Source organism: Cuculus canorus, chromosome 1 (genome assembly GCF_017976375.1).
Source record: "Cuculus canorus isolate bCucCan1 chromosome 1, bCucCan1.pri, whole genome shotgun sequence".
NCBI classification, from domain to species: domain Eukaryota; kingdom Metazoa; phylum Chordata; class Aves; order Cuculiformes; family Cuculidae; genus Cuculus; species Cuculus canorus.
Genome location: NC_071401.1, coordinates 139,292,730 through 139,320,269, shown reverse-complemented (window position 1 = coordinate 139,320,269; position 27,540 = coordinate 139,292,730). Strand labels below are relative to the sequence as shown.

At 35.1% G+C, this 27,540-nt stretch overlaps 2 protein-coding genes across 2 annotated transcripts in view; one reads left to right on the top strand and one right to left on the bottom strand.

Moving 5' to 3' along the window:
• The window catches only part of PLCZ1 (phospholipase C zeta 1), a 54,568-nt gene extending 29,493 nt beyond the window's left edge, over positions 1 to 25,075 (bottom strand). The window contains exons 1-6 of the mRNA XM_054088724.1: positions 25,062 to 25,075; positions 24,318 to 24,441; positions 20,334 to 20,568; positions 14,064 to 14,265; positions 12,288 to 12,432; positions 8,900 to 9,052 (exon numbers count right to left, since the gene is read on the bottom strand). Of these exons, the coding sequence (XP_053944699.1) occupies positions 8,900 to 9,052; positions 12,288 to 12,432; positions 14,064 to 14,265; positions 20,334 to 20,568; positions 24,318 to 24,441; positions 25,062 to 25,075 (873 nt within the window). The remainder of the gene's footprint in view (positions 1 to 8,899; positions 9,053 to 12,287; positions 12,433 to 14,063; positions 14,266 to 20,333; positions 20,569 to 24,317; positions 24,442 to 25,061) is intronic.
• CAPZA3 (capping actin protein of muscle Z-line subunit alpha 3) lies at positions 25,074 to 26,296 on the top strand. The gene is given in 7 exon segments (XM_054064857.1): positions 25,074 to 25,262; positions 25,362 to 25,517; positions 25,519 to 25,750; positions 25,753 to 25,818; positions 25,821 to 25,862; positions 25,865 to 26,072; positions 26,074 to 26,296. Coding segments are annotated over 7 exon segments (1,116 nt in total).
• The last annotated feature ends 1,244 nt before the right edge of the window (positions 26,297 to 27,540 follow it).

The window sequence follows — 27,540 nt, the reverse complement described above, 5'->3', positions numbered from 1 at the left end:
ACAGATTTTAAAGTCTAAGCTTCAAACAAATCTTAAAAACAAATCTTATGACACATGTATGCTAGAAAATAAGTGACTATGGAAAAAATGAGTTCTTTAATTGGTAATCAGCAGTACAAAACAAGTCACTTCTTATTGTACAAATGTCTAAACCTTTTAAGCAGATAATTAGCTGAAAGTCTGAACATTCACTACAACTTCTCTTTTTTAGTTTAAATAAAAAATAAAAAATACTTAAAATGTACATCTTTACTATGTGCTCATATATGTAAGCATACTAAAATTTTAAATATGTAAAACACAACAGATCTTCCCTAGAGGGTCTTCAAGCTTGGTATAAGCAAAATCCTCCAAGTACAATCAATTAGAACAAATATTAAAATAATTAAACAAACAAAACTTTGTTCTTGAACTAAGAAGGCATTCTAGTTAATGTGATATACAACACAAATCAGAACAGCTGAAGTAATATAAGACTCCCAGACAAAATCACAAACACTTCAGAATGGACCAGGTAAATTCACTTACTGACTACTGCAATTAATGTAAAAAGAGACAAAATTCAGTTCTCAGAAACCTACAGAACAAATTCTGGATTTTGGGTCATGAGTATTAAAAAGAGAAGAATAGATTCTCTTATTTAAATTGAGCGTGTTCTTCTCTCTTGTCCTTTCCTGATCAGCTGTAGGTGCTTAGTAAGAGGAATATCAAATCCTGAAAATCTTGCTGAACAACAAGGTTAAAATCAGTTTAAAGTTTTCCATAATTTTCTATTCCAAGAACTGTATTGCTCTCTTAAATACCGATATAGGGTCACAATGTTAACATCTTCCATGAAATCTAACATGAGAAAAACTTTGGAGGCCTTAAGAAATTTATCTTGAATGAAAATAATAGGATGGTATCTTTAAGTACAACTATTAAACTAAAACAAAACCAGCATTCTTCAATGATTCAAGAAGATAAATGCTCTAAGTGATATTGTAAATGGATGTCTTTGTGGCATCCTTATGAATCACAGTTATTGAGATATTCAAATCAATACTACTAGTAATGTCTAAGCTCTAATTAAATCAATATAATTATCACAGGAGCACTCTTTTTAGCAATCTCATAGCAAGCTTTCATACTATACAGTTATTAAGTGAGAAGTCCCTCGCATTTTTCAGAACTGAAAATTCCAGTTCTGTATTGTGCTCTGTAGTAGATACAAAATATGTGAGAGAATCTTTCTAATTGTCCTTTTATTAAAAACATAAAAAAGCAAAAATGCCTAAAGAAGGAAATTCAGAGGGATAACACTGCCAGACTAACTTTCTTGATGAAGTAAATACCTGGCAAAATCCTGGGGAAAAGCATATGTGTTCTAAAAAGCACTCTGCCCTTAAAACACAATTTTGCAAGGTATGATTTCTCATTTATCTACTAGGAAGAGTCCCACTCAGGCACCAAACATCAAAGATAAAGAAAGGATCAATTTGCTAATGGTTCAGAGGCTTGACCTGTTTTAATTGTTGACAATAACATTAGATCTTATTAAAGAACAAGAGCCTTAGCTGGCAATGCCTTATTGTGTTTTACCTGAGGACTCCACCAGAAAAAAGAGAAAGATGAAAACACACATAGACTTTCCCAACCATGCAATCAAAAACACATCTGACAGTAGTCTTGGAGGAAGTTCTAGTGCAGTGATTTTGCATTTCTGACAGACATTTAAAGAAATAAAAAAATGCATTGTAACTGATATGCAAATATCATAGAATTATAGACTGATTTTTGTTGGAAGAGACCTTAAAGATCATCTAGTTCCAATACCCTTGCCATTGGCAGGGACACCTTCCACTAGAAGGATGCTCAAAACCCCATCCAACTTGGCCTTGAACACCTCTAGGGATGGGGCATCCATGACTGCTCTGGGCAACCTGTTCCAGTGGCATACTCTACAGCTCGTGGTTCAAGAATCTGCAACAACTCAGAGCCAGAGAGTAGCAGCTGCACCAGGTGACCCAGGAGCTGAGAGTGAGGCAGGGCAGGCATGGGGCAATGATCTCACCGTCTAGGGCAACAGCAACACAAGTAGAGCTGTTCTGGTAATGGTAGGCAAGCTCAGGAAGCAGTCCAGTGACTGCTAGACATGTCACAAGGCAGGCCCAAGGTCAAACTAGGAAGACATATCGTATAAATAGAGAATGGCTGAGTTTGAAATGGATCCCTTGAGACCATCTAGACCAACACTTGTGTTCAAAGCATGGTCAGTAAGAGCTAGGGATGTGTTCAGTCAGATTTTGAGCATTTCCAAGACAGAGACAGTATAATCTCTCTGGGCAACCTGCTCCAGTTCCTGACCACCTTCACAATAAAAATTCTTTTTCTCTCATTTAAGTAAAATATCTTGTATTTCATCCTGTTCCCACTGCCTCTATGTGTTTCACTGTGCATCACTGAGAAAATTCTGAGTCCTAAGCAGAGAATCCAGAAATTTTATAAGAAATAACACAGATTATCTTATTTTTGAAGTCATCACCAAAGCATGCTACATTTTCAACACCTTTCTTCTCATTTTTGTAAAGACTAGATGCCATGGACGGACTGAAAGCCAAAATAGTAAACTGGAAGTGTTTTTTACTTGCTAGAAAGCAGAGATATTTCTGATGTAAAGACTCGGTCAATAAATTTGCATATGTGACTTGTAGGTAAAAAAAAACTCCGAATGAATCTCGTCACTGAAACAACAGAATTAGATATGCTAAAGCTGTTCTGATCTTGGATTTCTGAGTGAAAATCTTCAAGCCCTACTTTTTCAATAACAAGAAAATAAGGCTATAAAACCCTATGAAAATATAGAGAGGAAATTTTAGAGATGTTTAGACTGAAAATTAACTCATATAGCCACAGTTAATCAGGGTATTACCCTTTTGTCAGACATTACAGTCAGTAAAAGCCTATTTGTCAGAGATTGTAGACAGCAAGGTACAATCAGGATTTGTAAGTGTCTCAGTGAGACAGGTCTTTACAGAGAAAGGAAGAAAATACAGCAGCAATATGAATCTCTTATACGCACACTCAGACATCGTATCTAGATGTTGAAGAGGGTGGTACTTGGTTCTCCGAGACTGGTCCATTCTGGGAAAACAGTGTCTGTTTTGGGAAAACAGTAACTACATATGGAAAGCTCCTTTGTATGTTGAGTAGATAGAGGTGAAGAAAAAGGTGAAGAATTAGTCCTGGCTATGGGGTTAGTTGGCTTTCCTCCTAATAGTAAGAATTTAAATGCCCAGAGAGCATAAAGTTGTACTGGAGACTTCTATTACTCTTTTTCAAGGAGATTATTAAATAGGTGGTTTTATAGATAGTATGGTTTTAAGAGCTATGGGGAAACCTTAGAGATCGCGGCCTTAAATGCTTATGAATCACCAGAATATAGTAATTGATCTTGCAGCTGAGTGGTAAACACTGAAAGTGACTTGTAAAATAACAATAGTTGCCACTTCACTTTCAGTTAACAATGTATCAATATCTCTTTCCAATTTTGTGATAGGATATCCACAAATAATGAAAAATTCCTTAGCAGTTCATGTATATGACATGCCAGCAGTGTAAGGTGGTTTGATGAACTACAATGCAAAATAATTGAGGAAACAACCTTCATCAAAAGCATTGATGCATTTACTTTCTTCTGTGTGTGTGTTATATTTGCTGCTTATTTGCTTCTTAAAGTAGCTGTTAAACCCATTAGAGAGGAAGGATGCAGCAGGATAATAAAAAAAAAAAAAATCTCACTTCTAGGATTCTAATATTTTCTAAGTTCATCTAAAATTGCTGTACAATACACCACATTCTGTCACTTTATATCAACCTAATCTAAGTGTGCTGGTGCAATCAGCAGAGGTCTCTGGTGCCAGTCAGTGATGCCAAATATAATTTAATCCGGAACTGACTCAAAGGACCTGATATTCCAGTGAATATTAAAGTAATTCATGAAGCCTTCTTAGAAACACCAGAGTGACCAAGACTGCAAGCAGAGAATTGTAGTGGGTTAGTTGTTTAGAGTGGTAAAACATCTGCATGGGAAGGAGTTCAAAGGATAGATATGGTAAAAGAGATTGATAAAGCTCATAAGTGGGCTCAGTTTATCACAGTGAATAAGAGATGTGTGAAAGAATCAAACCATGCAAAAGCCTTCTCTTTCCTCTACTCCACGTCTGTTGATGTGCTACAGAATAAGGTAATATTTCAGGGATTTAACAGTGCTAGTACAGTCAGTTGCTGGGTGAACATGTGTATGACTGAGGCCAAAGAATTAAAGAAATCTCTTTTCCTGAAATTTTCTCAGTTTTGTGTTTCAGAGTGAGCGAGTGTTGAGGAAACGCAGAGAGTAATAGCTTTCAGTGACCATCAAATTTTCTTTTCTGGACCTCCTTGTAATTTTCACTCAGACTTAAAATGGTAGGAGAAATTATGCATGAGCTGTGGCCCAAGGAAGCACCTACAACTAGGTTTGCTCTGCATTTTAACCCTCCCAGACACACAATCGTCTCAGCCAACAAAGGTGTAGCTCAAAACCTACTTAGAATAGAATGTAGAGGATTGATCAGACAACACAGGAGAAAATAATTTCCATGGAGATCTCCAGATCTCCAGGATGTAAGTAAGAACCTGTAATTGAAAAATGTTTCTGTGAAGTGCTTGGAGAAATTATGTGGTAATTCACTTCAAGAGCAGACAAGGGCACCACTTGGTTCAGGTCTTGAAGAACGCTGAGCAGTGGGTATTGAAAGCAAGTCTTGCACGAGCTACATACACCCCTTCATAAGAAAAGCAAAACCAAGAATAAAGTAGCTGTCAGTTGAAGAGGGTTTCCTACTCAAGAAACATAACGTTTCAGTCTCAAGTGACAAAGAGAAGCTGGATGTTGAAAGTCCTTGCCTAGGAAATGAGAGAAAAGTGAAGGAGGGCTGAACTGATTAGTTCAGAGTCAAATCTTTGAGGGATCCTACAAGCAGGTTGTCAAAAAGAGCCTAGCAAAGTGGCAGTAGCACAGGTAACTAAGTGATAAATTGTGATGCAGACAGAGAACTTGAGGGATAAAAGTTTGCCCATTGTGTTTACAGGCATGTGAGGCACACATGGAAGTAGAGAGATTTGTGCTGTGTCCCTAGAGTTATTATTAGATTGGAATAGTCTCTAAAAGATCATACAATAAAATATGTTCATATGGTTATTGTTAATCTTAAAGAGGAGTGAAAGACTCTGTACCCTTTCAATCCTTCCCATCTCCCTTGCTAAGATCCAATCAGAAAGGAGAAGGCAGGAGCTCAAGTCAAGGAAAGTGAACATGACAAAAGCAGGTAAACAAGATTGTAGAGAAAATGAAGGTAAAACACTGTAACTCCAATTCAAATGCCTTAATTTTTAAACTCAGAGTAATTAAATTCACACATATATATACACATTCACATAGTAAAGTGACTTAAAGAATACTTAATACTGAACTACTTCAGTGTGATATTCATATTCGCTTACAATCAAGATAAGCATATATAAGCATATAAAAAATTTATCACCTATTTTTATTTTGTTTTAATATAAGGCAACATTAGGAGTTTAAAAAAATAAAAAGAAGCAACATTGAATAAATAATTTTCAATTAATATTTAGAACAGACCTTAAAAGCATATCCAATAAAACTTGCTAAGGAAAAAGCTAAAAATCTAGGTGAAAGGAATGTGTGTTGGCCACAGAACATGCTGAACAAGACTCTACATAAAAAGCTTAACACCTGTTACTTGGCTAAATTAGAGTGTATGAAGATTTCTTTTTAAAAAGTTTAGGGTTTGCTGTTTTCTATTTCTTCTGTTCTATTTCAGTATTTAATGAAGATACAGGTTCATGTGTTAATTCAGATGGATTAAATAAGGAAGTTTGAAAAGAGGAAACTGATATCAAAGCTTTCCCTTTCTTTGCGTATGGGTGTAATAGTAGGTACAGTTATCTGGTAAGAATTTTACTAGTAGAAGTACTCATGCAGGCAGGTACACCAGTTCCTTCGAATGCATTATTCGTAGTATTTTTTTCAAAATGAGTTATCAGACTATTGGTTGTATCAGCCTCTGAGCAAGTATATTTACAGCTCCTAAGCCATGCCAAGGAACACATCATTCTGTTGAACCAGTCTCATATCTGAGCAATTACAACCAATTTTAATCACTCTGACACTTGCTATATTTTATTAGAGTTATATGAGAAATCAGAAGACTGTAATTTTTAAACAACAACTCCTTTACTCTGTTATTGGTTTTAACACTTTTGACAATTTTCTTCCTGGGATGGCTTTAACAGTTCAGTTATTTTTCTTACAATAACTGAAAATCCTTCTCGCAAAAAGCATTTTAAATTTATAGTTTATTGTTATGTAACATTTCTCTTGAACTGCTGAAATACAACATGCTTAAGCCTGAGTTCAGCATCTGGCTTGCTCAAATTATAATTATTTTACCCAGGCCTTGAATGTGAACAAGGTCCCGGACTTTAAAGATGTGTTACCACTAAGATCCATTTGAACATGAACCAAAAATGGTTCTTCAAATAGATGTTAACCTAAAGTCACACTTACTACTCTATTTGCAACTTCAGTCATAACTACAATTTTCCATAGCAAAATAAAATCCTAATGATTTTTCTTATGTGCTTGATCAGAGCAGCTTAGAGAAATGGAGATGATCCTAATCCTTGTTTTTTTCTCAACATAATGATTTATTAAATTCAGACTTTTGTAAATCAGGTGTGGAAAGTGTTCCTACTTAGGTAACTCTTACATCTTATGTAGATGTGGAATACTTCTCACATAACTTTAGAAGTTCAATAGCATGAATCTCATCTGAAGAGCACGAATCTCACCTGAACAGCATACATTTAAGTGAGAACTAAGTATAAAATGCAGCAATGCATTTTCATGCAAAAATTCCAAAGACCTGACATGAAAACTCTAGGCTACGGAAATGTGAATTCCCTCTATTACAGTAAACATATGGTAAGGGACATATCTTATAGAAAGGAATATTTTTAAGTATGTAGTTCGGTGATAGCACAATTCAGATGCAGTACACTGATTTTGCACTTGCTACAGAGGACAGATGATCCTTGGACATCTATTAGACAGAATGCAGCTATGCTTTGGCGAACTTTAAAGAAAACTCTCATGTTTAATACAGTTTATATATTTTTCTAATTTACAGAACACTTTTCAAGGGTGCAAAGTGATATTGGACAGTATGATATAAAAAATGTAATGCTACAATCTAAAAAAAATGTTAGCTTACTGAGATGTATTAAATATGTTTATGACAATATTGCTTGGAAACTATAACATTTTAGTAAGTCTTTTGGACACACCACGTCAAAAATGTTTTTTCCATTACTAATTCTTTACAAAAATACATCTCTCTTTGTGTCGTCTTTCCTTATCACAGTGTTTCCTCCCGACATTGTCATTAGTATTACTTCTTTCTCAACTACTGTAAAAAAGGTATAAAATATACCTGAGATATAGCGGATAATAGTGAAAAACCTAAAAAAATCCTTGTATGCATTCTTAAAAGATTAAGAAAAAATATTTTGCCATTGAAATAAAACTATGTGCAAAGACTGGAACAATGGGAATTTATTTGTTTTAGTTGGCAACAATATTTTCAACACTCATCTAACTGCCTTTTCTGACTTCATATCCTAGGAGTCTTACGCCACCAGCTGAGAAACATTGCCTTAGGGAGAAATACACTGAGGAGGGAGAATGCTTTTTCAGCAACAGAAACCAATTAAATAGTTGCATTAACATTGCTATTGACAAAAAATGTACGTTCACGTTTCCATTTCAATGACATGTTTAGTTTTCAGGAAATTCTTTTTAAATGTAAGGAACAAAAAATAAATCAACAGAAAACAAATAACATTAACAATTATAAAGATCTATTAATTTCAATTCACAGCATAATTTTGTTTAAAAATTATACTTTATTTCCTTTTTTAAAACTAAAACACTGGAAAGGAGAGGAGAGGATTGTTGACTTTGCAGGTCAACAGAAACTTTGAAGCTGTTCTTTACAACACAATGTTTCAATAACTTGAAATTTCAAAAATTAAATTAATCAGGTGTTTGCATATCTCTCAGATTCAGGGTTCAACTTAAGTAGTGTTTACTTCACAATGTTGGGCATGTCATTCGCTGCCTATAAATCTGCCCTCCTTAAAAGCAGATGCTCTTTTCTCTGTGTTTAGACTACCATGCCTCCAACGTAGGACTACAGTAGATGAACTACGCTAACTTAATTCACATTCACTAATAGTTTACTTTAAAAAAATCAAAGTAATTTCATTGTGACTACTCAGCTTTCGATATATAGTTTTATTCAGTGTTAGTAAGTCTAGTTCCAAATAAAACCACACATTACTACAGCTTGTGTGTTTCCATATAAAAGAAACAGAAGCTCGCAAATTTAACTTTACTGTGTTTGTATATAGAATAAAATGAAACTTCTAATGCACCCAAAGCACCAGAAATTGGATTGATGTGAACTGCAAGATCTAAGGTTTTGCAAAAATGTTAGTATACTAGCTTTTAACAAATGCATGTTTCAGCATTGTACTGAAGACACTTTTCCTTTAAACATTCCTTATAAATCCACATAATTAATCTTTACTTTTTCTCTTTTCTTTATCTTTTTTGTGTTGGTTTATTGTATTGTTTAATTTGGTTGTTGTTGTTGCTACTTGAAGTTTATTTAAAACACTGGATGAGCCATTTCATAAATTTGATTTCAGAAGATTTAAAAAAAAATCCCAAGAACACAAATCAGGGTTTTTTTTAACTTATCTCTCACAGAGAAAAGCTCAATGTTTTTACCTCAGGAGAAGGTAGCTGAGTCACCTGTGTATCACCAATTGTTGAAGTAAGAAGTTTGTCACCTAGAATATTTTCTAAATAATCTGCCATTACTTCCTGTTGCTGAGGGCTGCAGTGGTTCTCCAAAGACAGTACAAGTGGATAGTCAGATACCTGTAAATGTAATTTAAAGGCTTTTATTAATAATAAATTAGAAGAAGACTGCTATATTTCTCAAAATATATTACAAAAGTCCCCTTAGTAATACGTATTTTCATTTCTTTTAGAAACTTCCAGAATACAGGTCTGTTGTTACAGGTTAGTAAGACAATAAAAAAGATCACAATATTTACAGAAAAGACAAAGCACAATTGAAGAGGAGAAAAAAATGCATCCTTAGGAAGTTAAGAGTGATTAAACCAGGAACAGATGTATACAGAGCTGAAAAAAACCAGCTAGGGAATCAAATGAAGATCAGTTAATAAGGACAAAATACTTCATTAGAGAAACTAAATAATATCTGTGCTGCTCTTAGAAAGCAGATATTGAAGGGTATTCGTCCAATAATCTATAGAAAATAATTTAGCAGAGGCATTTAAGCTACTGATTAATGTTGTATATAAAGAAATTAGAGAGAAAATAAGTGTTAAATCTGTCCAAAATCGGGCTGATTCAATTGCACCTGGAAGCAAAAAGCTGAATTTCTTACAGAGTTAATGGCTTTGTTTATACGCAGCGCATCTACAGAGTGATGCATGCGCTACCGTGTGTCTGAAACAGCGATTCCCAATAAATGAATTGACAAATCAAAAAAAGGATGATGGTGTAAAACCTCCCAGATGCACCAAAGCATAAAAAATTATTTAGTTTCATTTCAAATTTTAAAAAAATTAGTGTTGACCATTTTGGCATTTTTCAAGATTAAAGACATCTTCACGTCTTCAGATCTAACATCAGCTATGTCTTTTGCACCCAAAGGTTACATCGCAACTGCTCTGAAATCATATCAAAATGGAATTATCACATTGGGTAGATCATACTTTTAGAAATAATGACTATGTTTGTGAAGAATAATTTCAATAATGGGAAATAAAGGAAAAGAACAACATAAAATTATTGCAATTATCATATACCTATAGGAAGAAATTGGAAGCTTTGACATAATCAAGTACCTTTGAAATTGCATTTTGACATATTTTAGTGATATATTCTCTGGTGGATGACATTTTAAAGGAGAATGAAAAAAACAAAGATAAACAAGGCAAATTTGGCTTTCAATTAACTATAAATTGTAGCCACCGTTTTAGTGTGACAGACATTTAAAATATTTCTCTGTTTTGTTGGGGAAAGTGTAAGGTATACAGAATTTCATCCATTGTTTACACAGATTTGTTTTGCTTTTAAAAGATAAAATCAGATTCTAAAATTGCAGTTGATAATATAAATCAAGATTAAATGTCTTTTACTTTAATTTATTACAGATTTTAATTGACTGCATTTCAAGTTGACAGTATCCTTAAAGTTTGCTCAGAAATCATTGCATCCACATGAACAAGCTGTGCACAATTTTTATAATATCATGATCTTTTCTTGATCTTCATGATCTTTACACCTTACTCCTCACAGTACTCAAGCAGAACAGGTGAAATATGGGAAATGAATTAAAAAAAATGACAATAGCTCAAATGAGGAATTAAATTGCCAGTAATACTGGTGGCTAGCAAATGCTCTGCATAAAATCTTTGCTTGGGTAGGACCTAAACTGCCAGTTTGTAAGAGAAGTACCATTTTATGATCATCCTGGTTCTACACTTTGCCCCTGAGCATTTGCTGTTGACCACTAATAGAAGCACACTTTAGGCTGATAAACAGCTAGCATGAACGATTACCTATTTTTGTGATTTTATATTCTTATTGTAACTTGTGGCTGCTTAAATGGAGTTTGTATTACAGTCTCGTACAATATGCAGTGTCTTAGCAAAACCAGAAGAATTATACCTAACGGGTTGTGAAGAAGAGTGAAATAAAACCACATTTTTGCTTTCGCTATCTTTTAAAATCAGAGACTAATTAAATTTTATGTAGAAAGTAAAACAGAAAAGTATAGCTTTGCTTAACTCTGAGACAGCTATAAAAATATATGTATAAAAATCCATATAAATGTATGGTTATAGGTGTATATATTCAAACACATATTGCTGGCCTGAATACAAGAGTTATCTTAATAGTCATTCAGGACTTCATTTGATAGGGAACTTTGCCATAAGCCTACACAAAATACTGAAACAGTGCCAAAAGCTCTCTGTCTTTCGATGCTTTACCAGATAGGCAGTAGGGACATTGCCCTAATGAGTCATCTGACAAAAAGCCAGCAGTAGATGGTAACTTTTATCAGGCCTTGAATTCAAAATAAAATGAGAGGAAATGGAAACCACAGTGTCTCAAAATCACCTATAACCTAATATTTTTCTTTATTTCATAAATTGAAAATAGGACATAAGACAGCCACAGAAGAAAGCAAGAAGTAAAAAAATTAAGAGACATATAGACATATCCTCAACATAAGAAGGATATGGAACTGTTGGAATGGGTCCAGACGAGAGCTACAAAAATGATCAGAGGGCTGGAGCACTTCCCATACGAGGACAGGCTGAGAGAGTTGGAGGTGTTCAGCCTGGAGAAGGCTCCTAGATCTTACAGCGACCTTCCAGTATCTGAAGTGGGCCTACAAGAAAGCTGGGGAGGGACTGTTTACAAAGGCTTGTAGTGAAAGGACTAAGGGCAATGGGTATAAACTGGAAAGGGGCAGATTTAGACTAGACATAAGGAAGAAATTCTTTACAATGAGGTTGGTGAGGCACTGGACTAGGTTGCCCAGGGAAGTTGTGAATGCCCCATCCCTGGAGGTGTTCAAGGCCAGGTTGGATGAGGCTTTGGACAGCCTGACCTAGTGGGACGAGTCCCTGCCCATGCCAGGGGAGTTGGAACTGGATGATCTTTAAGGTTCCTTCCAACTCAAACCATTCAGTGATGCTATGATACAGGACTAAAACATCAGACTGATCCTGGAGTAGTTGTTCACTTTGTATTCAGTCCTTGCTTAAATGACCTTAGGTGAGAATTCCACCTAACAAGCTGACTAAGATCTTCTGAGTTCCTTGCGCAAGTTTGGCTTATAAACATTATTAGCAATATATGTTTACCAACCCTTATATAAAATTTAAAAAAGATAATAATAACAGATAGCAAAATTTTCCTGTATTTTAGTTCAACAATACCTACTGCCACAAGCACTGTCTCTGTTGCACGTTTTTTTACCTTGGAGAATCTCTGACAACAACCATGTCCTGGGCTTTGTTAAAGACACCATCTTATTTTAACCAGCATATACATTTACATAGATACATACCATAAATGCATACTTGTCAATCACTTGAATTACAGAACGAAATGGAATTTTGCTCGTTAAAGTGTGACCATGATACACAATAGGTTCATTGTTTGAGCCATTCCAGCAGTCAATTTCCACACAACGACATCCTTTTAAGAGAGCACTTCAAAAGAAGGAGAGAAACATTTTTACAGTGAAATGAAAGATACCACACTTTCTTATACAAGTTGCTGAACTTCTGATTACAAGCACACACTGAGTAATTACAAAAATCCCTACTTTTTCATCACAAAAGAGAAGAAATACTATAGAATTGTACAGCTATGAGTCAGGGCTCTGTTTTCCATTGCTTGTCTTAGGCATGTTGGGTAATAAACTTTATTAGAGTGTTAAGGAGCAAGATGGATTACTTGAATAACCTTCATTAAGACAATAAAAATTACAGTTCAGAACAGAAGAATTTTGGAATGATGGCAAATTGTTGCTTAAAATATAATAAGAAATGTTAGAAAGGGTCATTTTTATTACTATTCCAGGATTTGCCTGCACGTTTGAGAATCATCATACTTAAAAATACTGCATCACACTTACAGAATCAGGTTGCTCTTTGTCTCTACTTAATTCAGTTGTTATCCCCCCACCTTATTTCTAAGAGGTAGTGCTAAAGTTTCTTGGATGCCTTACATTTACCTGTTTTAATTTTTAATATGTTAATGACACTCCTTAAAGCTCTTAGGTTTCTAATATTTGTCTTGTTACTAATTAAAAATTTCTTGTAGACTATTTTACCTAATTACCAGTCTGCCTTTTTACATGCTGCCTTTTACATACTAACAATATCTCAGAGATGCTTCTGGCTTATTTTACTATGTTGTATTTTCCTTATACATATAGTAGATAAAGAGGAAGAGAGGGAATTTTATAGCCTCTTTGCAATTATTTTAAGCAATGCAATATTAATGTCACATCATTTTAAATACTGTTAGAAATAAATTCGTTAGTGTTTGTGATGTTTACCAGTGCTTATAGAATATCCAGAGAACAACCAAAACAGAAATGTTAACATAGATGATGGTTCCAACTGATTTCACTTCACATAATGAATACAAACTAATAGGAATGCTGTTCGCCTGCCTTCCAAATTCTTCATGCTTTCTATACCCTTCTATAGTCCATTTATTGCATAACCCATTTACTCCTTCCCTTTCTTCTAAATGTGTCCTGAAAATAAGGCATTCTGGTTAACTTCTCCTCTTGGAGTCATATGATGCACATTCAAAAACAAAGTTTCTTCTCCCTCCTGGCTATGGTCATGGCCACCTTATTTTTTGTTGGTTTTGTTTCTAAACCAGCTGCTTTGCAACGTACACTGATTGCAAATATCCTTGACATACTCCACCATACTGTGTTCTTATGTCCTACATATTTATCAGATTAGATTTTACCCAGGAATTTAACATCTATTTTAGGGAGCTATTTACCTTTGGACAGCATGTTGGGATTAAAAACTGATTTAATCTTAAATCGTGCAGCATAGTAAAGGTATCATTTTCTGTGAGGTAGTTTTTTGAGATGTAAGTGTAAAAATAGATTGACTTTAGGCTATTAACAGATGGTTTGTCAAACAAAATATATTGAAAAGTGTACATACAAAATAAAATACCACTCTTGCATTTTCTATTTGTATCTTTGATGGTTTTGTTCCTTATTGTCAAGCAGGACTATACGTGACTCTATTCATTAAAAAAAGAAAGCCAAATAATGTTTAAAATACTAAAAAATATATTGAAATACCTGGTATATCCCCATAAATCACTGGGCCCTACCAGCTGGTCAGATACCAAGTAGGTGTTGTGAGAAGATGAAATGAAGTAGTCACATAACGGGTGGTTCATATCTTGGTAGACTGTCCTGTGATCTTTTCTAAATATTGCACAGTCTTCTGAATTCATGTACCTTATAAATCCTTCAAATGACATCTGCTTTCTTTTCTTCACTGAACAAAAAGAAAGCAAAAGTTTACGTTGTGAAGCTAAACTGATGGTTATATCTGTGTACTTTCCATAATTTTTAATAGCCAGTTCTCAACATTACTAAAGGTTATACAGCATAACACTTTCCTGCAATTTTAAAATTCATGACAAACAATATAAACACAAACATCAGTTTTGTGCAGTTCTGGAGATCAGTTGCTGTGGTTCAAAATTCTGAGAGGAAATAAATATATTCTGACATTTTTATTCTTCTATGGACACTAGTACGAAGAGTTTGCATTAGTAATAATTAAATATGAAGGGAAATATTTGTTATTTAGTTTTGGAAAGTAGCATGTCAGTCCATGCATGAAGAGGATCTGTTTTCCTTTTTAGAAAGAACGGGAAGTGCTCTCCAAAACATTGGTTGGAGTCTGTTAAAACAATCTTGGAGAAACTATGATTCCCAGCACAAAATCTTCCTCAGTGGTGCAAAATTCCAAATAAATACTGATGAAATAATGTTTAAATTAGAAGTACTTGAAATAAAAATAACATCTTAACAAAATAAATTACTGCCCACAAAGATGAATTGCAAATCAAGCTTATTTCATTACTGCATCTGTAAAAAAAGTGCTAATTGTCTTCATACCAGTGATAGTCATCTCATTTGTTGTGTTTTTAACTGACTTAATGACAAACAGATCCATTATAGTGTAAACTGCTGCTCCAATGTCATTTTTCAAATGAAATAATTTTGCAAATTATATAATCTCAGAAGTCAGCTTTGCTTCAAAACATAACCTAATTCAAATTAGGGATTTTGCCCAGTTCTGGCTCTAAAATAACATTACTGTCAGCATAGGAGGGTAATGATAATTAAGCAAGATAATTAATCCCAGAAAACTTTGTGTTAATGATAATTTAAAGAGCTCAATGTATACAAACTTTTGACAATAAATAAATAAGTGAATAAATAACAGCAAAACCAAGAGCTAAAACACTTATTGGACCTGTTAATTTTGAATACAGCTATAAAAATCACAAATTACATGTTAGTATTGCAGTTATGAGTCTTCAGTATGTACACAGACTGAAAGTTTCTATCCAAATAAGAATTTTTGAAAATCATTTCAGTGCTGTTAACACATAGAAAATTATCTCTTCTAAATTACATGTTTACTTGAACTAGAACTCAGGCAATGTTTTAAAATGCTAAACAGAAATAAAATAGAACATACGGATGGAGGCTTTCAGGACATCATACATATATATACTGTTAAATGTGTCCAAATATGTTTTTTCTGTCTCTTGACTGAAATCTTACTCTGGTCTCATCAACAGTATTAGCCACCTGAATGTACTTAGTGAATCAAGTATTTACTTTGTCTTTCTTTTAGCTAACATATTTGCAGGATGACTTATTTCTACCTTGATGACTCTAAATAGCTGTATTTTATTTAGTATCCTCACTTTTTTGATTTATCCACATGCACATGTTATGCTGTTCTATACTGGTAGCAATAGGAATAAGTTTCTATTTTCCGAGTCTTTAAAAAAACTTTTTGATTTTTTTCTCATGTTGCTCAAAACAGAATACGCTCATCCTTTTATGCTTTATCTATGATGAATTACATGACTTATAGACTTATTTCCTTTGAAGAGAAGGCTTTTCACCAATATTCTCTGGTTTTCATTTCTGATTAATTAATTTTTCATGTTCTATATATTTCTCTGTGATATTACAAGTTGGGCCAGTAACTCCTTCTTTTCTTGTCTCTATTTTTTGAAAAACACTGACTTTTCAAAGTTTTGCTTGTTTTCTGAATTATTTTTTTATGCTCTCCTGACTGTACTTGTCATTGATAAAAGATAACTACAGCCTTCTCAAGAAGTGAACTTAAGTTTAGATAAATATGCTCATATAATCCCCTAAAAGCGAAAACATTGTAAAGAAAATTTTTGTTACATTGTTGGCCAACATGTCAGTTCTTTGAATTCAGTAAAACATTCAGCTCTTTTCTCTAAACAATGAAGTAAAAATATTTGTATTTTTATACAACTTATTATGGGCCCTGAGCTGTAGTTTAGTTTTGTAATGTCTTGTTTCTCATAATTGATTGTCATCTTCTGGTGAAAGTTTTTCCTGAAATTGACTATTTACACACTCTTTCACACCTCTGAATTCTTGTGTCTCATAAATCCAGCTTCAGCCATTGTCTTAGTTGAGACTTTAAAGCCGTTTTTCTTATTTCACATGATTTTTTATGAAATCTATTGGAATTTGACTGAAGTCTCTACCCTGTTAAATTTGATTTACATTGGTTGAAGGGATCAAAAGTTCTGTCCTCCAAATGCATGCTCTCCCTCTTGCTCTGTCTCATATACACATGCACACACAAAAAACAAGTTCAAAAGAATGTATATCCTCAGAACAAATTGAAGATGTTTTTTGATTTACAAGAACATTCTAGATTACTCAAATTCTTTATCCGACAGATGCACCAAGCTTATACTGTTATTTATGAAGGAAGCAAGTTTTTCAAGACAGGAATGTATTTTTGATCTGGTTTTGTACTGCCTGGCAAGAAAATTCAGGAACTGGAACAGTCTTTGAATGGCACTACTGTAAATAACAGTGGCATGCACATTCCCATCCTCACTGTGCCTCTAATCCTATACATACAAACACTGAATAACCAGCAATGTTTTTTTTTTAAAGAGGTATATACCAAACTTAAAAAAAAAAATGCATTTAGTTGGCACGTTTTCTATAATCTCTTTTAATGACTTGAAACTTCTATTTAAAATAAATGATTAAATGGAGACATAAACAAATGTTTGTGTAGAATAAAACTGACGTTTGGATGTTAGTAAGACACAACTGTCAGGTGTGAATCACATATTCACAACTTTTATAATCAATTCCATGAAATGGTCCCTTCAGCCAGAAATGCAAGCTTTAGCACACAAATTCTGTTAATGCAACATTTTCCTGTTAAACATTTAAATTGCATAATAAAAATGGAAGAGTAACGTATTCCATACAGTGGCTGAACTAGCTATAGTACCCTCAGGGAGTTAATTCAGAGTTCTCTGTCTCAATAGTGTTGAAAACTAATCTCTCTCTGCACAAGAAAGTTAGAGATGCACTACATGTTACAGATGGACTTATCAATGTCGTATATAAAATGTCGTCACTATTATCATCTTAATCTTGACATGCTAGTGGTATCAAGTTTATCAGATAATGGTTGTTACTATTAGCAAACCAGTCAGTCAAGTGTCAAAATCTGCCCTTTTCCCTTTATGTAATACACAGGACAAGGATGGCAGATGAGTCTAACAGATCACCCTGAAGAAGAATCTTCTATACCAAACTGAAAATGACAGTTACGCAAAATGGTCTATCACAACACCATATGAATCAACTATCACATCAATCACATCTGAAACTTTCCAATGAATAGGTTTGAGTGGGAGTGTTAGTTCACTCAAAGGAGCATAAACAATACAGCTGTTATTTCATTCAGTAAGATTATTTCCAAGTGCAAGACAATTTTATCAGAGACAAAGAAACAAATAAGAATTTCACTCAGTATCTCAAATTTAAACCAGATGTTAAATTAAAACTATAGGAACTTCCATTGATATTTACAAATGTGTTTTCTAATTGACTAAAGTTTCTTCACTGTTTACCCACTTCATAGCTGTTATTTTTTTCCATGACTGGAGAAGAGCAAATGTCATACTCATTTTTGAAAAGGACAAGAGCTTGCTATGCTCACAGCCCAGAAAGCCAACCATATCTTGAGTTGTATAAAAAAGAAACATGGCCAGCAGGACAAGGGAGGTTATTCTGCCCCTCTGCGCTACTCTGGTGAGACCCTGCCTGGAGTACTGCATCCAAAGCTGGAGTCTTCAGTACAGGAAATACATGGACCTGTTGGAGCAATTCCAGAGGGGAGCCACAAAAATCATCAGTAGGCTGGAAGAGCTCTTTTATGAGGAAAGTCTGAAAGAGTTGAGATTGTTGTTCCACCTAGAGAACAGAAGTCTCTGGGGAGACGTTGTTGAGGCCTTTGAGTACTTAAAGTGGGCTTATAAGAAATATGGGGACGGACATTTTAGCAGGGCCTGTAGTGATAGAACAAAGGGTAATGGTTTTAAACTAAAAGAGGGTAGATTTAAACTCAATATAAGGAAGACAGTTTCTATAAGAAGGATGGTGAAACACTGGAAAAGGTTGCCCAGAGAGGCAGCAGAAGTTCCATTCCTGGAAACATTCGAGGTCAGGTTGGATGGGGCTCTGAGCAACCTGATCTAGTTGAAGATGTCCCTGATCATTGCAGAGGGATTGGACTAGATGAGCTTTAAAGGTCCCTTTCAATCCAAACTATTCTATGACTCTGTGTTTCAGTTCAGAGAACTACAGGTTGGCCAGCTTAATCTTCATCCCTAGGAAAACCATGGTGCAAGAACTCTTGGAAGCCATGGGCCCATGAAGGAGGATGTGGATCTCTGTCCCTAGGGGTTTTCAAGTTTTCACTGAAAACAAGCCCTGAGAAACCTGTTTGGAATTCACTTTTAGTCTTGCTGTGAGCAGAAGGCTGGAATAGCTGCCCTCCTGAGGTCCCTTTCTATCCTAACAGTTCCATCATTCTGTAATAGTAGATGTCTATGTTCAGAGACCTACTCTTAGAAGCTGATCAGAGAATAAAGTGGAAATGCATTTCAGATTCAGAGAGCATTAGTTATAGGTTTAACCCCAATAAAAGACACATGATGGAACAGATTAATAACCAGGCTTCATACTTGCTGAAGATGCTAAGGATCGACCACCATTGCAAAACAGCTTCAATCAGAAAGATAACTGGTATTGCTACCAACCATATCCAACTGAGGGCAAACCAGAGTGTAACTGTCTAAGATTTCAGTCTTTCTCAGAATATAAAAAGGGACATAACCTTTTCAGTAGATACTTAGAAACTGCCTCTGTGAAATTTGTAATATTAGACTACTTCTGCATTTAAACTTTCTGCCATATGACTTTCAAATATAAACCTATCAAGTCCAAAAATATGAATGACATGAATAATCACGGAGAGTATTCTATTAAAGCAAATTGGAGGTTTAAAAAGTACAAAATGGAAGCACTGTATCAAACTCTAGTAGCATGCATTCTTCCCATTTGTGAGACAAAATTTAAGCAAAAAGCTATGTCAACAGCAATGTAACAATTTACATGACTGCCAAGCAGGATTAGAACAATCTTGGTTGTAAAATATGGTTTGAAATGCAATGGGTTTAACTAAACTTCTTTTCACTTTACTGTGATTGTGGCTCTCAGTTCTGAGTATTTAAACCAAACTGAATTACATAACATTATGTTCTGACCTTTTCTAGTCTTTAAAAATGCTGTCCTCTGTATTTAGATTTTAATAATGACTTTTTTTAAGTCATTATTACTGATTTAATTATTAGTTTTCTTTATGAGAAATATCCTGTGTTGAGCAATTGTTAACAAAGCATAATTTCTATTTTTTTATTGCTGTAATTCAACATTTACATTCCTCTAATTAATCAAGCAAAATTATTTTTGAACACTTAGTTAAACAATTCCATCTGGCTTCCTAGTGATGGTCACTCACATGTTGCACTGGGCATTAAAAAGATTTAATGCAGTTTATGTTAGCTCATCTACTGCATGAAAATTTAATCTTGTCTGAAGCAATTTACATGTAGGTTTTGGACTGGACTGTTGCAATAAGGGGTAAGAATGATGGATCTGCTAAGTAATCTAATATGCTAAGACTGGGCAACAAGCTGTGTAAATTTATTGTCCTTTATTAATGTCTTCTTGTATTATTAAATTCACAATGTTTAAAGATCTGATTTTTTTAAAAAATCGGCATTTTATACAAGTGCTTGTAGAAGATATTGCACAACATAGATAATTATAATTGCTTACATTAGTTTTCTTATAATGTTCAATTTGCAAAGTCAGATGAGTATTCAAAAATATAAACACAGTTAATGACAGAACAACAATAAATACAAGCTAGAAAACAAATACTTAAACTATGCATACCTTCTTCAATGGGTTCATACTTCAAAATAATTTCTAAAGCAGTCATTTCACAATCTTTAGTTTCATATTGTTCTTTTCTGAGAAATTCAATGAGCTGGGTGTCAGCTAGAAATTTGCTGTTTTGAGAGTAATTAGAGAAAAGTTCAAGAAATTCAGGTCTGTGTACAATAGTGCGATAAATTGCCCGGAAGTCTTCCATGTTAATTGTATTTTCCTTTCGTTTGTCAACAATTTTCTGGGGGGGGGGGGAAGATTAAAACAGTCAATATATGCAATTATACAAAGATACACACAAAACACTCATTATAACATAAGAGCAAGAACAATAGAGAAAATCTCAGCCAGCAGTGAGTGCAATGCATTATAAAACTATATCTTTCTGCTTTCATAAGCAAGTTTTAGATTTGACTTTGCACATTAAACATATTTTATACAAATAAAAATGTACCATATGATATCATTAACATCTAAGTTATTATAGTAAATTTATATTAAATGCATATGGAATATTAAAAGACATTATGTAAAACCTCTAAAGTGCTATGCAGTATAATAAATCTACAGCATAAAAACTATCAAGCAGAAAATACCTTAAGCATAATACCTCTCCGACAGCTATTTAAACTATATTTTAAACACTGCCAATTAAATTTACATATGACATAAGTACATATAACATTCAGTACATCAAATAAAAAGTATCACTGAAGTTTGGAGACAAGATATTTCATAACAACCTATGACACCATTTTCGACTCTTGACAAGCTAAAATGTTTAACTCAGATTAATTATTCACACTTCCAGAATTTTTAAAATGTAAGCTTGTTTTCATAGAGCTTACAAAATGTTAGCACATTAATTACTTTCAGTGTTTCTGTATAAAAGCCACTAGAACAAACAAAAGGGCAAAAGAATTTGAGGACAATACTACTTTTCTACCATTTCTGCCACTTACACTTTTCTCAGGCTTAACAATTTTATTTAATCTTTAAAAGTTTCTACCTGAAATATGTAATTGGGCATATGAAGTATAGACATTTGTAACAGTTTAGTCTGTATAATTGTTAACAGTTGCCAAATGGAGAGAAATTTTGGAAAGTTACTGACAAAATTACTCACAAAAATCACAAATAAATAGTGCCTCATTGATTATCGCTGTAAGATAATCAAAATCCATAGTTGTTGGCTCTTTAAACTGAGACTACCAAAAAGGCTAAATTTCAGCATCTAATAACATGGCATCTACTATGGTTATTACAGCTTCCCCAAAAGTGTCCATAAACATAAAATGGCCTAGTTGAACTTTGGGTGATCTTTGATAAACACTTTTGATTATAACTGAGTTCAATTAGTTTTGAAAATACACCATAAAAATTAGAAGCCTAATGATATATTACTGGCTTCTTCCTATGCGGTACAGTTCCTACCAAGAGATGTCTGAATAAGTACAGCAATGGAAGTAAAAATGTATTAGATAACCAAAACAAGTACAAAAGTAAATTTCATGAGATGTGCTAGCTAAAAATTTTACAAGCCAATAATTATTTGGTTTGAATTTCTGAAAGAGACCTGTAAAAATCATTTTTAATCAAAATCGCCATCAAGAAAATAACTCAATGCAAATACTAATAATACATATTTCATTACTGCTTGAGAAATCCCACATCTAAGGTTGATAACCTCAATCCAATATTTAACATCTTTAAGAAAATTGCAAATTCACTCATAACTGTTAAACAGAAATAGAAAAAGAAAATACCAACATAGTTTAGAATTAAGCAATCTATCAGGACTTGGGAGATGTTCACTTAGGCATAAAGTGAAGCTGGGCAAAAAAAATTTAATTGCTTATCTCAATGACATCTTGATGAAATCCAGTCAATAATACTACACTGGAGAGCATTTAAAATTAAACTTACGAAAATAATGTAGATATAAAAAAAAAAAGCTATAAAATTTTTGTTGGTAGAATTTATTATTATTATTTCTATTAATGTACATCACATATTTGTTATTCTGGAAAAGAGGTATCTTGACAAAGAATTAATCTTGAGAAGAATTATATGAAAACGTTATTTCTTAAAAACCTTAATGTGAGGTCGCTCAAATAAGCATTACAATAAAATACATTGAAACAGAATAGACGGGGAAAAAGTAGATTATTCTTTAAAAATTGTTTTCTATAAAAATTATTTTGATCATATAGAACAATTTGATCAACCATTGATATATAGTTACTGATGATGACAGTAAAATTTCCTTCCAGATTTCTTTCCATTTTTACATATTATTATACTGATGAACAATTTGAGCCCTAAAACTTCTGAGTATACTCAGATCTCTCTCAAAGAGCAAAGAATATCTAACAATACTGTTATAAATAACTAGACCAGACTTTTGAGTATATTATATTGTCAAATATAGCTAGATCAGACATTCCATGCAGGTCACTTGCTCAAATAATTGCTTTGTTCTCTACTCACAATTGATCATTTTTCTCAAATTTCTGTCAGAAAGAAAAGTAGGTGAAAAATACAGGAAACAATGAGAAGTAGTTTCTTCTCATGAGAGTCTCAAGGTTTGCAATTCTCTCAATGCAGTGCAAGTTCAAAAATTTCAGTCAGCCTCTTTAGCAAGGGTTGAGTTCACACTGCCGGTTTTACCTTGGCTCAACAAGGCAGAGAACAATAACACAGGAGCAAGACAGAGAGAGAAAATCTTAATGCTTTCCCTCTGCCTGCCTACCTGCCCGCCAGCATGATGTCATTTGAAAGTTTCTGACTTGCCATAGTTAATTTTTCTCTGTTGAATCTGGACAGAATCAGCCAGTTTGTTACAAACTTCTCAAAGGAATCACACACACACACACATATATATATATATACGCTTGGCTTCTTCCCTCAGGCAAACAGCTTTACTCAACGGCTATTATTGGTTTTAAAAAAAAAAGAAAAGAAAGCTAAAAAGCTTGAAGGAAAAATCATAAATCATTTGTGTAATTACTAGAAGGCACCTCAAGAACATGAAAATTCCCTGTGTCCAAAGGCACTCAGTTTTGCAGTGTTTACTCACTTAGACTGCATCCCTTTGATGGTGGTTTGCTTACCTACACACAATTCACTTATTAGTAAGTCAAATTACTAGCTGTACCATGTAACCTTCATAGAAATTTCCTAAACATTGACATATCTGGACGTTACACCCATTCCCATGGATTATAGTACAATTCCTTTTTATTCGGGCACACTTTTTAAATACTTCAGAGGAGAGGCATGCAGGAAAATTGAATGAACAGTGTTCTCCTGGCAAAGGATCTTTAGGAAGTCACTCTAATGGTTCTATCCAGCATCAGACAACTATGTCTAGGCTTGTTAGCTTGATCACAGAAGCAACTAGATGCGATGAAACCAGAATGTTTTAAATTTTCACAAGTGAGGTCATGTTACAGAAAACTTGGGAATCAAGACCTACGTATTTTCTGTCACCTTACATTATTTTGATGTGGTAAAGAGATGATGTTACTTGGGTGTCAGTCTCTTCTCTGAAGTAACAAGGGATAGGACAAGAGGAAATGGCTCCAAGTTATACCAGGGGAGGTTTAGATTGGATATTTGGAAAAATTTCTTCAAAAAGGTTATTAAGCATTGGAATATGCTGCCTGGGGAAGTGGTTGAGTCACTATCCATGGTGGTGTTTAAAAGATGTGATACTTAGGGACATGGTTTAGTGGCAGGATGGCAGTGTTAGGTTAACAACTGGACTCAGTCTTAAAGGTCTGTTTCCAATCTAAATGATTCTATGATTCTATTCTATGGTTCTAATGCAATCACTCCATTATCTATTTTACACAGAAACAAAAGACCTGAATGAGGCAAATTATTTGCTGATTTTGCACATCCACTCCTCAAAAAAATAAAAAAAAGTTAGCAAATATAAGACATTTCTGTAACTGGATTTCTAAATGTATTTAATTACTTCCTCACCTTGAAAACGTGTTTTACATGTGCAAAATCCAAAGGTAACTGCAGTTTTTCAAGGAGCTTCATTGTGTGGTCTAAATCAATTTTCCCAGACCTGAACTCATTCTGAATGATGGACAGAAACCATGTACAAGAGGCAGGTTAAGGAAAGTTCTGGGCCATGTCACTCACTGCCTTTTATTAGCAGGTGGTGGGGGGAGAAGTTTACTTTTTTAAACCCAAAAAGCTTACACTTTTCTCATATTCTACAGTTCCCCTTTCTTCTGATTTCTGAGAATGCCACAGTCTCCAAAGCATGCAGGAAGATATTTTTGCCCAGAGATTCTCAGGGCAAAGGTGGCAAAAGGGGCCAGAGAAAGAGAAAAGGAGAGTGTGAAGGACAACAAGGAGTGGTCAGGGTGAATAAAAGTGTAGGGAGAGAGGAGGGAAATGTGAGGAGGCCAAGGAGATTCAGCAGCTGTGGGGAATGACACGGGGAGCAGTGTCCCACACACCCCCTGCCACCAAGCTGGGTCCCATGCGTGCGCAGACTGACCTGGGCCTGGGAGGAAATCATGGAATGATGGAATAGTTTGAGTTGGAAGAGACCCTAAAGATCATCCAGTTCCAGCCCCCCTGAGAAAGGCAGGGACACATCCCACTAGATCAGGAAATGAGTGCATGGCAGGGGGAACGTCACACGGCAGTTGCTGTCACAGGACAGGGAGAGGAGGAGGAGTAGAAGGAGGTAGAGCAGGAGAAGGATATCTGTTTTCCTCCATGGTGGCCCGCTCCGGTCTCTTCACTGCAGCAGCACTAGTGGCATTTGGTAGGACTTCACCTTGGCCTCTAGTTCTTGGCAGGGTCCTTTCCTTTCCCTTGCAGCCTCACACCTTTGCCAGGGTGTCCAGCACTCTCTCAGCTCTTGACCCCTCGCCCACGCTTGACCCCCCATCAGTGCTTCTCCAGGTGCTTCTGTGAGGTCACAAGCTGCGGGGCCACAGTCCACGCCCCTGCCTGCCATCTGCCCCCTTCACCCCCCGACCATCTTGCACCTTTTCCCTCCAGCACCACGTGGACCATGTGTCCTCCCTTCATCTGCAGCCTCCTGCCCTTTGGACAGCCCTCTCCCCCCGCACGTGCACAAGGCAGGAGCTGCATGAGCCAGAGAAGGTGTCTCTGGGGAGGCAGAAGGCTGCCTGGGTAGGGTCCTGACACAACAACAAAAAACTTCACCCCTGTCCTGATAAACAGGAACACTGTGCAAGCAACCTACTATGATGACTTACGGGGAAAATGCTTCCCTGACCCTCAGGGCAAATTCTCATTTGAGTTTGACCACTCGCGTGGGGTAATCTGCAAACCCCATCTGCACAACGTGATGCTGGATGAGAGGGAGCTGTGGGCAGAGAATCTCCACAGGGGCTTGAAGGTGTATGTGAGCTGCCACTTCCCCGTTATGTGTTCAAAAAAGCTGTGGGGAAGAGACAGATGTTTGTGGCCCTCGTTGTGGTTCATCGGTACCAGCTTTGAATCAGTGAAACAGCTTCTGGAAGTCGTACTGGACTTTCGCCCATTTACCACTTGGATTACAGGGATCTTTCTCCTCCAGATTAACTACTTCAAAGATGCCAACCTTTACATAACTGTCAGTGAGTCTGCAAGTGAGAATCTAAATGTGATAGACAAAAACCAGTTTGCCATGGAATTTGTGAAATTCGTGAAAGTTGAGGACACTAAGTTTCATACTGCCATTCTGGAAAACACCCAGGCTTTAGGGGAAAAATCTGTGGAGGAAACTCCCTGTTACTCATACTTCTATGAACTGGAATAAACTATTGAATGCTCAGCATCTGAACATCCATGTCTCCAATACAGAAGTGCCTCCATGCTTACCAAAACACACTTTTGATATGATTCTGGATTACCCAGGAGAGTGTGGAAATTGTCATCAGTCAATCACCCCTTTGAAAATGATTCAGATCAGCAGTGACAGAAAATAATTTGTTGTATTTTTTATTTTCTTCATGTACTTTTCAGCTGCTGCTAGAGGTACTAGTAATGGACAAAATGTCAAAGGTATTACTCACTACAGGTGACCTAACAGACAAACTCTTCCTTTCCTTTGTGACTTTACTCAATATTATATTTACTCATGTAACTTCATACTATATGTACCATTGGTTATAAGGAAATTGGATAAGGTAGGTTGGCAAACATACTGAGGTATTATTTCTAGTTTTCTCATTGACACTAAACCACAGGAAATTCATCCTTCATGCTTTGCCTTTGCATACCTCTCTGTATGCATAGGAGACATCCCTGACAGTCACAAGGACAAAGGGAGACTTGTGCACGGGAGGAATAGATTTCTTATACCTAATGCAGAAGACATTTCAGGACTGACCAGAGATGTATGCTGGGTGTTACAGCATTACAGAATAAAGCAATGCTACTTCCCTTCTCCTGGTGTTTATTACAAATGCCAAAGGAAAGTATGTGATTTTGGTTTACTTTCAAGCTGTGACAGTGATGCTTTGCTAACATGTTTTTTACAATAAATGAAATGCCTACCACACTTGCTGTTTTCTGTAAACATACCTTTTAATTAATGTTTTATTAGAAACAAAGTTTAATTTCAAGCAGTAATCACTGAAATTTCTAAAAAATAATGACATGAACATTTAAACATTGTTACTACAAATATTAGATGTTTTTAATGTCAGCATGTTTTGCTTTTGTTCATCACTGCTGGTGCAGTTACGTTCTCACATAGGTTGAACACACTCGTCTGTAAATACCAATCTATTTCTTTATAGCTTCTGTGCTCAGACTGGCCATGATTGCTTTCACTGCCTTTGTTTTAAATTGTAGTGAAGAACCATGCATTGTTATAGCTTTGGGAATAACCAACATTATTTTGGAAAATGCTATCTTCATGTTACTCTTCTGATACTAGGAAGATTTTGCTTCTGTACTCACACCTGTATTGGGAGGTTCCTTACTCTATACATGTGAATGTGGTAATTAATTACCCAGAGAAACCAATAACAAAAAGGTGTCTAATATAAACATCATTCTTCATCATTCTACATTGTAGATGGACAATTCATATGCTCAATTTTTATACAATATACTAATCCTAATTTTATATAATATACTAAACCTAATTGCATATCACGAATTTGTAGTGTTGCCAATATTTGAATGAAACTGAAATGAATGAAAGAGTTTCAATGGAATTTCC